Raw genomic sequence first — 12,675 nt, forward strand, 5'->3', positions numbered from 1 at the left:
CAGACAAAAGCTCAAAACATAAATGACCAGCTTCGTTCAGCCTCTTCTGCCTGGCAAACTACCACACAGACAAAATGAATTTTTGTCATCCCACCTGTCTGTCTACTTCTATTCTGGAGGCTTTAAAAAGGAAATCATAAGATCTCCTACAGGTGACTCTTACAGCAGGAAATCACGGGGCTAGTCAATAGACAAACTCCAAGTCTCTCTCGTTGGTTATCTAGGATGTTGCAGAAAAGAAATCTTTCCAGTAATTACTCCCTCTGTTAGATTTGTGCAGTTCTTCATGAGACTGGGATGTGGCAAGGGGGTGCCAGACCCCAGGAGCCAGCCTGTGCTACTGCAGTATTCACTCAACGGGGGCCTCACATGGAGCCTTCTCCAGGAGTTCCTCTTCAGTAACTCCAGCAACGTGGGACGATACATTGCCCTGGAAATTCCCTTGAAGGCCCGTTCCAGCTCCACTCGGCTTCGCTGGTGGCAACCATCCGAGAACGGGCATTTCTACAGTCCCTGGGTAATCGACCAGGTAAGGAAACCTCTGGGTTGGTTTTTTTAATACAACTTTAGACTGTTTTCAGTCTTAATATTTCCCATTTGTTCATGTATGTCATTTCACTGGGTCAAGCAAGAATGCTTTGTATAAAGATATTCCAGAATTATAGTAATCTAGCAAAATAATAGAGCACAATTACTGTTTGCTAATCTTGTGTTTTTAAAGCACCCTTCCATGCAGGATACTGAACTCCCATTTTGGAGCTAGGGAAGTCTTTTATACATGGGTAGAGCCTCAGGTTCACATTGCAGAAGGCCTTACCATGCAACATGCAAGTCTGAGTTTAAACTTCAAAAAACTTCATTTAAAATCTATCCAAATATGTAACTGGCTTGGTAGAATGTAATAGAAAAAACTATAGAAAAATGTCAATCTATATCCATCTTCTAAATTTGAAAACAAGGTTTTGTTTCATATTTGGGATTTGCTTCTATAAAGATTATTGTGTTGCTTCGTATGACTTGGTATAAATTTCAAGAAACCCCACTAAAGTGATTGCTCTCCAAGTCGTGTTATTGGGCTCTCCAAGTTCAACTTGCTTCAATATTTATGAATGTTTTTTTAAAGGAAATAGTTCAGGTCCTTAGGAGAAGGCCAGAAACTGAACTCCCAGCCATGTTTAATGTTGTGGTTACAAAATTTTACTTCCCATCCCTGCATTTAAAAATGAAAAAATCCTCATTCTTTCATTCCTATTATCTTCACTGAATGTAGTTATATTAGTTCAGAACAATCAGAAACTGAATTCAGACTAAGAAATGAAGATTAATTCTACCTTGCTTGCTGATGAATAGTAAAATGCTGACGTCTTACAGTCAATGGCAAAACAGAGCCTACTTCCCCAGTTCTATCAGCAGATGCAATCTGATAGCAGTGCACCAGATTATAGTAGAGCTGAACAGTCAGTAGGAAAAAAGACAGTGTAATCACTTTGCACCTACCAACATTTATTTTTGTGAGCAGTTTTACTTCATCCAGGATGGAATTCACCTCCCTAAACTTTAGATTTGTATAGCTGAGCTGATCTCTTTAGGACCCCGTTATAGGAAAAAGATATTCCCCTTCCTCATAACCTAAACTCTTTACAAAGTACATTTGTCCATTTTGGACCAGCAGAATATATATGCATAGATCAGTAAATCTCTTCCTCCTCCAGGATGCTATGTCACGTGTATATTTGTGAAGACTTCTAGACATTTTTTTCTTTTCAATAACAATTCCTTTCCTAATATTTCAGATTCTTATTGGAGGAAACATCTCTGGCAATACAGTATTAGAAGATGATTTCACCACACTGGATAGTAGAAAGTGGCTACTCCATCCTGGTGGAACAAAGATGCCGGTCTGTGGCTCTACTGGGGATGCTCTAGTGTTCATTGAGAAAGCTAGCACCCGCTATGTTGTCACCACTGACATTGTTGTCAACGAAGACTCTTTCTTGCAAATAGATTTTGCAGCATCCTGCTCTGTCACAGACTCCTGTTATGGTAATCACTTCGTAGTAATTCCTGCCCTTCCTCTTCCTCTCCTGTACAGGAAAGTTCACTTGTTTTCTGGTTCCATTATTCATCATAATGAGAACTGAGAAACAAAAGCAAGCTGCATGTTTCTGTTAGGAATTGTAATACCATCTTTTTTATTCTAGGGGTCTGAAGTCTAAGATAAACTAAAGTACATTATTCTCTCTGAGCACTTAAGTTGCGGTTCAGTTCATTTAAGAAAAAACTAACAGCTGTCTTTCTTATTCAAATCCATTTACCAGTATATGGTATCCACTGCTTGGGGTGATCTTGTGGTTCTAATAATAAGCAGCTGGGTGTTCCCAGGATATGTTTCTTGCTTTGTGGTTTTGCATTTTTCGTGAAGTAAGTCTCAGTTCAGACCTCACTTGCACCTGTATAACTAAGAAATCATTTATATCAGCATATATCTGGCACACGCTAAGTCAGCATCAACTGCAAAAATTTGTATCATCCATATGAAATAATAAACGTGTATATATATGTATGTATGTATGCATGTATAAATGCATGCATAAATATATGCACATATATGTGTATATATACATATACACATAATGATGCAATTTTTAATTACCTAGCTTCCTTTTTTCCCATATGATGTGTATTCAGTGCAGAGCATGCTTTTATATGTGTATATGTATATATACACACATACACATATACACATATAAACAAAAACATGCTCTGCACTCAATACGTATCACACAGAAATTAAAAATTGGTTCATTATGTGACTTTTAAGATGCACAAGAAATAAGTCTTCCTAGCTTTTGAATGCTTGTTTGTACATCTTAAATTACATTCTTTTAGCATAGGGGTTTGGGGTATAGATTTTTTTTATGAGGAGGAGAATACAATCTGTTGCAGCATGTAGCATGTGTTAATTCACTGAGCTGCTGAATATTCTCTAGAATTCTGCATAAAAATGTGTCCTGTTCTTATCTCAACCCACAAGTTTTACTTTTTTTTCCCTGATTCTCTCCCCCATCCCACTGGGGGGGTGAGTGAGCAGCTGTGTGGAGCTTAGTTGCTGGCTGGGGTTAAACCACAACAAAATGGAAGAAGGTTTTACATGAAGTCCCAGAAGTGGCTTCTCTGATTTTGCTGTTCTGAAGCCAATGGAAGTAACTGAGATATCTTATTCACATGCTTAACAATATTTTTTTCCTTTTGTTATTAAAAAGACTGCGGCATCCTAAGGTCATCTCTGCTAAGTTTAAAGGTGTTTTGGCAACTTAGCTATATAGTAGCAAAGAAACAGGTCATTCTTTTTTTGTTTCTTTGTCTACTAAACTTACCATTATCTTAACTTAGTGTTAAATTAGGCAGGACACTACCTAATCATGCTTTCAGTCATGATGAGCAAAGCATTTCATTTTGGTGACAGAGATTTAACACTAAAAACTCACTCACCCTTGTTTGTAACCACTTCTCCTTGTATTTCTATAGCACTGTCTTCTGTGCGTAGACATCAAGTAGGACCAATTGGGTGATTAAGGGTCATTCTCTGTGCATGAAGGTAGAAGAAATGGGTCTGTAGTAATCTAAAAAGATAGCAGATTTATCACCCCTGTCAGTGCAACCACGCTCCATGTTTTACACAGCCAGAATGCCTGGCAGCTGGAACATTTACTTCAAGTTACAGTTCTGTGCCTATTATTATTTACTTTTTAATGGCTGTATAAAAGTTTAACTTGAAGTACTTAGTGAGCTTGACTAACCTTCATTTTTCATAATAAAAGTTTATAAGCCATAAACATCAAAACAATGAAATTGCTGATTTTTGCTGAGAAATTAATACATTAGTTCAATATGGCTAGACTGTGTTTGAATGAAAACAAGCTCACTGACTAACAAACTCAACTAAATTGTTTATGCTGGATAATGAAATGAGCTGATCTGGAGGGGGATGGAAGAGTGAGTAAACCATCTTGTGACAGAGCCAAAAGTTTGAATTTGAGTGTTGTTCTGCCTTACACAACAATTACATCCAGCTGAATCTCATCCTTCAGCCTGAAAAACAAAAAAAGTTGCTGGTCATGATGCTGTCACATCACTCTCTTGCACACTGCAGCTACAGAAATTGGCTTGACTTAACCCTGGCAACTTGATAGATGACTTTGTCTTTGCACCTGCAGTCCCTTGAGTTAGGTGGTGGATGCGGAGGAGTACTGCAGCCTTCTTGTAAGCTATACCTGCTCAGCAACATGTAACGTATCCAGCACTGCCACCGAAGGGGGTAGCTTTGTGCTACTGACAAAAGGGTTTGAAAAGTTTTGAGTGGTAATTTTGTCAGCATAGACTTGGGACTAATGCTCTCTGGGGTTACCAGTTTATTGTAGACCTATGGATGTAAGTCACTAAATTAAGTAACTAACCATATTTCCACCCTTAGCTATTGAACTGGAATATTCAGTGGACCTTGGGCTGACCTGGCACCCGATTTTGAGAGACTGTCTTCCCACTAACGTGGAATGCAACAAGTACCATCTCCAGAGGATTCTCATTTCGGACACTTTCAACAAATGGACCCGGGTTACTTTGCCTCTGCCTCCCTACACTAGGTATCTCCCTCTGGTTTTCTGTGGAATAAATCTAAATGCATAACTGTGTATTGAGGCATGATACATTACAGTGTTAAAATAATTGTACCTTGCCATTTTTGTTTGGTCCATGTATATAGCAACAAGTAAGTGTAAGTAAATGAAGCCCCATCCTGCTTTGCATAAAAATTGCAAAGCTACTACGTGCATTTACTTTTCTTAGTTATTTAAAGATAGGAAATTCTTGTCTGTCTTGTCCTGGGGAAGGATGAGGGAACTTTTTAAAGAATCTCATGTTATCATCAGCCTCACTAAATTCTGGTTGTTTTGGTAGCTAATTGGACTGGCTGAATCCCCACTGCACCCTGTGCTTGGTGTTGTTGGCAATGAGCTGGTGTTTTAAATGTAGCACTTTCCAGGCTTCTTGTTTTTCTGTGCATTCCTTGTATCCTTTGTGTCTCTCTCAGCTTTGATGCTCCCGTCGTTGTTTTTACACATGCCCCATTTTCACCTTCTCTTCCTTTTCCTACATTCTTTTGTCTTTGAGGGAAGAAAAATTGTGGGATTTGTTGGGAGGTTGCAGTGAAAGGAGCTGTTTGGGACTGACAGTGCTATTGAGAGTGCTGGCCATGCTGTTCCCTCCAATGCCCTGAAAACTGCTGGATTTTTGTTTTGTTTGTCAAAAAGATCCATCTAGGGACAACTGGGTAGTTCAGCCTTCCAGTTTGCATCCTTCTTGATGTGCTGTTTTGCAGTGATAGCTGTGACTGTTCTCCATGCAGTCATACCTGATAAAGCCAGCGTAGAGCTAGCCCAAATTAAAGCCCTGCAAACACAGGTAGCGAGGACATTAGGGTCTCGGAACTTGACTCTACAGCTTTGCTCCTGTTGCTGAGCGCAAGATCCTCCCATAGGCATAGATTGAGCTAACTGCAGGCACAGAAGTACCACAGCACAGGCAGAGCCTATGCCTGTTTGAGAAGGTTGTTATGAAAGATGCCAGCTAATGCACATACAATTTTGGAAACAGAGACCTAAACTAGTAGTGGAAAAGCCCATGTTCTATTACTAATCATTTGGGGCATCTAGACACTTCCCTATCTTCAGTGCAATGCTTCGTGTCAGTAGTGCTTTTTTAGGACTTCTTCCCAGCATTGATCTCCTCTGCTTCCTCTTTTGTACTGCTTTACTACATATTGTCTGTAAAATCCATTACCCCAACAGTTCTTGTATAAAGTCTATAAATTTCTGTCCAGGAGGGGCTTTCAGGGGCTGAATAGGATAAATCAGGACTGGGGTTGATGTTCCAAACCAATTGAATTTGGACCTGAAAGGAATCCACCACCCAAGATAAACTCAGGTTTATGAATAACTGTGATTTTAAGACTGAGAAGTTTTTTGAGCAGTATATGTCAAAAGAAGTCTGATGCCCTACTGAGGCAAAGATTGTTCTTCTGTCCAATCCAATAACTGTATTTGTTGCCTCAAGTAATACCATTTCCCAAAGATACTAAGATAGGGGTTGCATAAGAGAGGTTATTACAACCTTAGCTCACAAGCAAGGGGGACGTTAAGCTTTAGAATATGGAATAGTGCAGCTAATAGGCCCTTTAGTCTAGATGCGATATAATTTTTATGCTACTTTATTATTTCAAGCTGTATAATAGCAGTGTGTGTCTCCAATTGTTTGTTCCTGTAAGTTTTAGGGACATGCAGGCTACGTAGTCAAGAGCTTGGCCTGGCACACAGCACCCATACTTAACGTAGCCTTTTAGGGCTCGTGTACCCCGGAGTGCTATCTAACCTCTGGCCTGTAGAAGGAAATGAACACTTAGTTTTAACTTACTCAGAGCTGAGTTTAAAATGCAAATGCAAATACAAAGCCTCTCCCAGGAGCATCAGCTCCATAAATTGTTAGTGAAGCACCAAATCTAAAGCAGGCAGTGTAAGATACAGGTGCTTGTCTTTATTCCTAAAGGACTTCCTCACAGTTTATGGATTTCTTTTAAAAATGCTATTTGGTGAACATCTAGACAGCACAGCAGTAGATTTCTCTTTGGATAAACTTGTTATTCATTCACCTCATGTAACATGTTTGTAAAGAAATAATTCATAGGATAACATTGACCTTACCATAAAAGGTGTATTTTTACACTGAATAAATTTTGGGAATTTTGCTGTTTATTTGTTTTGGTGTTTACAATAATTGTGACTTCTCTTTGAGTTTCAAAAGAGGACTACAAAAAGTTCAAGGCTGCCATCTAGTGCTATACAGCAAAACATGGACTAGCTTGAATTTAAAATGGGACTTTTGATAAGTTACAGAAATTCATCTACTCACAGCTATTCAAATATAGCTATCTACTGCTGCATGAGCTGAATAGCTACGTGGTGTCCCCTAACTGTTTTGTCTAGGTTTTCATCGTCTATCTTGGGAGCTGAGACACTTAATTCACATATAGCTACATCAAAGCAAGGTGTTTGAATAGGGAGCTAAGCCCCCTTTAATCAACAAAATGAAAATTATTTACTGAAAGGAGCCAGGATCACACCATAGATAATTTCTTAACATTCCGAGCCAAGGCCTGGATGGAGGGGAGGGAGGAAACTGCAAAACCAGGGTCATGCCACAAGTTCTGCACAGGCGCTCTCACCTGTCCCCTGTAGATTTATAAATGGCAGCATCTTGCCTAGGAGCCAACGCACTCCCTAGAGCTGCTCTTACCTAACTGTAGCTGGGACAACTCATAGAGAAAAAGTTGGGTTAGTGTGTTGACTTGAACTGAAGCAATAAAACTCAGGCTCAGGATGAAACTTGGAGGATTTGGGTGATTCTGGCTTGATCCAGCTCCCAGCCATCCCTCAAGTTTGGATTTGTGCTGGGATGTGGCTATGACTGGTCTGAGCTTCCCTTTGGGCACACCACCTTCTTCCTACCCTCTTCTCCACTGCACCAACCACAGTCCACTTGCTTTGCTCTCACCAGTGATCCCTTTCCCACCTCCTGCACTTTCAGCATGCTACCGAGCACCTGTGCTTTGTCCTGCTCTCCAAATCCGGGCACCCTGTTCTTGGCTTTTCAGGGACCTTGTCGTTGTCAGGAATCAGCCCTGGGTTGTGTTGATACCAAACAAATCTTCCAGGAGGAGTCTATCCTCAAGACTGATGTTTCCTTTCAGTCAAAATAAAGATTAGCTTAGCTAGAAATACTACCTTTCTGTTTTTCTTTCTCTCCCAAAGGTCTCAAGCAACTCGTTTCCGCTGGCACCAGCCTGCTCCTTTCGATAAGCAGCAAACATGGGCAATTGATAATATCTACATTGGGGATGGTTGCATAGACATGTGCAGTGGCCATGGGAAGTGCACACAAGACAACTGTGTGTGAGTGCCATTTATTCCCTGTCCTGCCCAGCGCTGTAGCATTTCACTCCTTCTGTCATGTTAATGAACTTGCGGGAAAGACTTTGATACATTTTTTAAAAGGAAGGTTGATTTAGCTGTTAAAACTGAGCAGGGCACTGGGACCACTTGGGAACAGAAATAACTAGAGGAAGGGTAAGTGCAGGGGTTAGCTCTGCCAGACCTCTGCCTGTTCGCGCATCATAGGTGATGCTGGCTGGTCCTTTCCTCAGTGGCAATGCATCACCTCTGCTGTTGCCTATGCTGCATCTTGGCTCCCCTCCCACCAGGTAGGGAGAAGGGACCCCTTCAGTTTGCACACCCCTCTAGGGATATACAGTCCTGGAGCTTCCCAGAAGATGTCATCCTTATTCCCAAGAGGTTTCACGCTGTGTCCCTGTGCCCTCGTCCTGGTGCTGGGTGCAGAGGACCTGGGCTGGAGGTGGGACACGTCCACTAAGCAGAACGATGTACACCAGTTCTTCACAGGGCCAGGTTTTGCCTTGGGACTGGTGTTGGCTTGATGGCCTGATGCCTCTGCTCCATGGTAGGGTTTGCCAGTGGAGGCAGACTGGCTTGATCCTCAAACTGTCTGTATAACAGCCCACATAGAGCCCTGCAAAGCTAACAAACAACAACCAGATCTCCCCAGATTTGTCTGTCTGGCAACAGAGAAATACCTTCCAGATGGATGTATTGCTTTTTTCCAGCCACAAATGGCAACAGAAATGGGAGAATGGTTGTATAATTGTGCTGTGACTGTGTTTGTTAGAAATATATTCCACTGCAGAATAGACATATTATTGTGTTGTCCTCTATCCTGACAGCACTGAAGTACCAAGGCACGATCTCCCTGGTGGAATCTGCATAGTAGCAGAACACATTTCCATGCCGTTATCCAATCTTTGACACAATATAAGAAGGTTTTTCAGAGGAGAAAAAAAAGGGGAACTATATAAAGAAACAACAGGAAAGTACCCATCCACTAAAATTTTACAGAAACTTACTTAAAATTTAACATTAGCGGAACATTGTTAGGCTTGGCACATTCTCTTAGGTTTATCTATTCAAGTACAATGTATTTTACTGATTTTACTCTGTGCTGTATTAGCAGCTTGAATGATACGTAATACTAGCCTTCCTAAAGTCATTTTTGTTTCATATTAACTACAAGAAGTGGCAGATGTTTGAAACCCCCATATACCAGTTGTGCGCTAGTAAATGATGCAGACTACCTCTGCACGGAATAAGATGGCACCTTAATGTGGAATAACATGGCACTGATTAAACCTCCATGCAGAGCCTTTGCCAGCTGAATTTTGCATTTGTTTTTCTCTGCAGCTGCGATGAACACTGGGGTGGGCTGTATTGTGACGAGCCAGAGACCCCCCTTCCGACACAACTGAAAGATAACTTCAATCGCTCGCCATCGAACCAGAACTGGCTGACAGTGAATGGGGGCAAACTGAGCACAGTCTGCGGGGCGGTAGCCTCTGGGATGGCTCTTCACTTCAGCGGGGTGTGTGCTCAGCACGGGGGCCAACTCACTCCATTTGACAGTATAAATGGGACTGATTTAAAAAGTTAAATAGCAAGGTGTTAAAAAACATCAGCATAACATATTTAACATACAAAAAAAATTTATATCCTTTGCCTAGCTGAAGGTCAAAGTCAGACAGGTCCTACAGAGTAGGGCCAGCCAGAAAAAATGGTATGCTTGTAGATCTCTTCCATACACATTTATAACTAGTTTCAAACTGATGCAAGTTTTCTAAAATAAACTAACAAACAGACATGTTACATTTCCATTTCCTTCCAGCAGGACTAAGTAGGCACCACTAACTAATAGACTAAGCAATGAAGCAATGTGAAATATATAAGGGATTATGGAACAACACACATATTAAAATTGCTGTGCCATTTGATGGTTTGCATAAATTGAGCCATTAGCACATAAACAGTGATTCATTAATTCTGCATGGAAAACCATGTGTTTTACACTGGAGGCATGGATTTTTTTAACTCTTGTATTCAGAAGAAAGGTGAATACAATTCTTGATACTGAATGTTGTAAAGCTGTAGGTACAAGTAGCAACGTGTATGAATACACAACAGGAATTTTTAAGATGGAACATAACTGAAATTATGTCCTCAGGGAAGAACATTTATTGTTCTGTTGTAGCTTTACCTTGGTTATAATTAGTATAATTTTGTACAATTTTGAAGATTTTACAACATGAAGTCGTATTAATAGTGACTGCATAGTCTAACACTTTTTATATCTGTAAGTTTTGCCAGCCAACACCAGCCAACATATTTTTTCATTGCTTTTAAGGGTTGCAGCCGTATGTTAGTTACAGTGGACTTGAACCTCACCAGTGCAGAATTCATCCAGTTTTATTTCATGTATGGATGTCTGATAACTCCTAACAACCGCAACCAAGGAGTGCTGCTGGAGTATTCTGTGAATGGTGGAATCACCTGGAGCCTCTTAATGGAAATTTTCTATGATCAGTTCAGCAAGCCCGGGTTTGTAGTTACCTTCTTCTGCCTATATAATTTCCTGTACTAAAGGAAGGTGGCCTTGAATGTTTCGTAAGAACCTGTGGGACATATTAGTGCTGTGGTTTGGATGTCAGATCTTTAAGAGTTCAGCCTGTCCAGTTCTTGTGGACATTCTCCTTCTTAACACTTGCCTTAATTAGGACCTTATGGTCTTACCCTGCGAGTCTAGACCATTGCATTTGGTCCCATAAGTACCGTTGAAGCACATGAGGTTGCTCAAACCATGCCACAGTCTGGCTGCTGGCCCTTCCCACCTTGCTCTGAGCCCCTGTCCCAGGGATGACATTGGGAGTGATCAGGAAGGTTTTTGTTTCAGCAATCTCCCATAGGGGAATATAGGCTAGATCACCCAGTCTTTTCCTTCTTTCCCAACTTCCACATACTCTAGGAAACAACAGGAGTGGACCTGGTCAAAGCACCTGGCACAGAGCATTGAGAAGTGTCCTCCTCTTGTGGCTTTCCTACAACTAATTTCCACTTTTTATTTCAGCTTTGTGAACATCCTCCTTCCCTATGATGCCAAAACCATTGGGACGCGCTTCCGCTGGTGGCAGCCTAAACACGATGGCCTGGATCAGAACGACTGGGCTATCGACAACGTATTGATCTCCGGCTCAGCTGACCAGAGGACGGTGATGCTCGACACATTCAGCAGTGCTCCCCTGCCGCAGCATGAACGCTCCCCTGCCGATGCAGGGCCCACCGGGAGGATCGCCTTTGACATGATCATGGAAGACAAAACTACAGGTAAAGGTTTCACGTGGATCTAAGTTAAAAAGCAAGAAGTCAGTGCAGCAATTTCCAAATCTTGCTGAGCCTCTGAATCTTTGTCTTACTGTGATGGATATCACAGACAATACCATCGCTATAGGGGGTCTTGTGTTTTGTTTTTAGTTCACAAAATGCAAAATGAAAAGATGTAATGTAACTTTTCTTTTTTTACTGCATGAATTTACTTAGAAGATTAATTTCTCTTCAAAGAAAAAAAAGAGGATTAAAAAGTGCCAGGTTATTCTAAGCAGATTTCTTAACCTGAGTATCTGTTTCCTATTTCCTAACTTTTTTAAACATTCTTTGGGGAAGTTGTTACATTTTAGAACTAAATTTTGTAGAGGATGTATTTCTGGATGTTTACAAGGTTTAACAGCTAACAATGCTGGGGTATGCTTTGTGCAGACATGTAGGCAGCACCCATTAAAAAGTTCTCCCATAATGTCCAGTGCAACAGAAGTTTATGTTTTGAGTAGATCTCAGATCCTTACTTCTTGAACATTAAAAAATAATGCTATAATGCCTATGTTAGAGAGTAGTAAGAAGTGCTTGAGCAATTAATGTGATAAATTTAATAAATATGTACATGGGAATGATGGGGTACTGACATTCTCAGGAGCAGTACTAAATAATTCTCACATAGGCTGAAAAATAAAGCCATGAATCACCTTTAGTAGTTAACACTACTCCCTGTTTTCTTTAATTTATATTGTCATTGTATATTACTGACATTGCCATTTATTTTCAAGTGAATGAACACTGGTTATTCCATGATGATTGCTCAATTGAGAGGTTTTGTGATTCTCCTGATGGTGTCATGATCTGCGGGAGCCATGATGGCAGAGAGGTCTACGCAGTCACCCACGACCTGACTCCTACAGAGGGTTGGATTATGCAGTTCAAGGTAAAATCTCTGTCTGCAATATAATTATTCAAAAACACATCTTTCTCCATGTCTAAGTAGATTTTTCAGGAAGTAGGATGACATATAGGCCTATGCATGAGCCATTCCCTGCAGGGAAAAGTGTTACTATTAGGCCATCCTCATTTTTTCTCACCTACTCTGTGTTGGTCAGCTTTAATACCACAGGCTGTTCTCGGAGGTGACACAGACTTCTCTTCCAGCACAGCAGTTGTATGGCCATCATGTAATATGGATATTACACATATACAAGGTGCCTATTTTGTTACAGCTGCTTGGTGAATGAAAAGCAGCTCCAAAGTAGTCCACACCACTCCTAGGCTGTCATGCATTCACATCAAACCTGCACCCAAACCACCCTTCATACAGCCCTTTACCTAAATTAAAGAAATAACC

At 40.8% G+C, this 12,675-nt stretch overlaps 1 protein-coding gene across 2 annotated transcripts in view; it reads left to right on the forward strand.

Annotated features, from left to right (window-relative positions):
- RELN (reelin) overlaps positions 1-12,675 on the forward strand; it is a 307,068-nt gene that overhangs the window by 269,429 nt on the left and 24,964 nt on the right. For both annotated transcript variants that reach the window (XM_052789505.1, XM_052789506.1), the window contains exons 44-51: positions 271-529; positions 1,794-2,043; positions 4,475-4,643; positions 7,863-8,003; positions 9,363-9,540; positions 10,357-10,550; positions 11,077-11,333; positions 12,107-12,261. In XM_052789505.1, coding sequence (XP_052645465.1) covers positions 271-529; positions 1,794-2,043; positions 4,475-4,643; positions 7,863-8,003; positions 9,363-9,540; positions 10,357-10,550; positions 11,077-11,333; positions 12,107-12,261 — 1,603 coding nt within the window. The remainder of the gene's footprint in view (positions 1-270; positions 530-1,793; positions 2,044-4,474; positions 4,644-7,862; positions 8,004-9,362; positions 9,541-10,356; positions 10,551-11,076; positions 11,334-12,106; positions 12,262-12,675) is intronic.

This window comes from Harpia harpyja, chromosome 6 (assembly GCF_026419915.1).
Source record: "Harpia harpyja isolate bHarHar1 chromosome 6, bHarHar1 primary haplotype, whole genome shotgun sequence".
NCBI lineage: Eukaryota > Metazoa > Chordata > Aves > Accipitriformes > Accipitridae > Harpia > Harpia harpyja.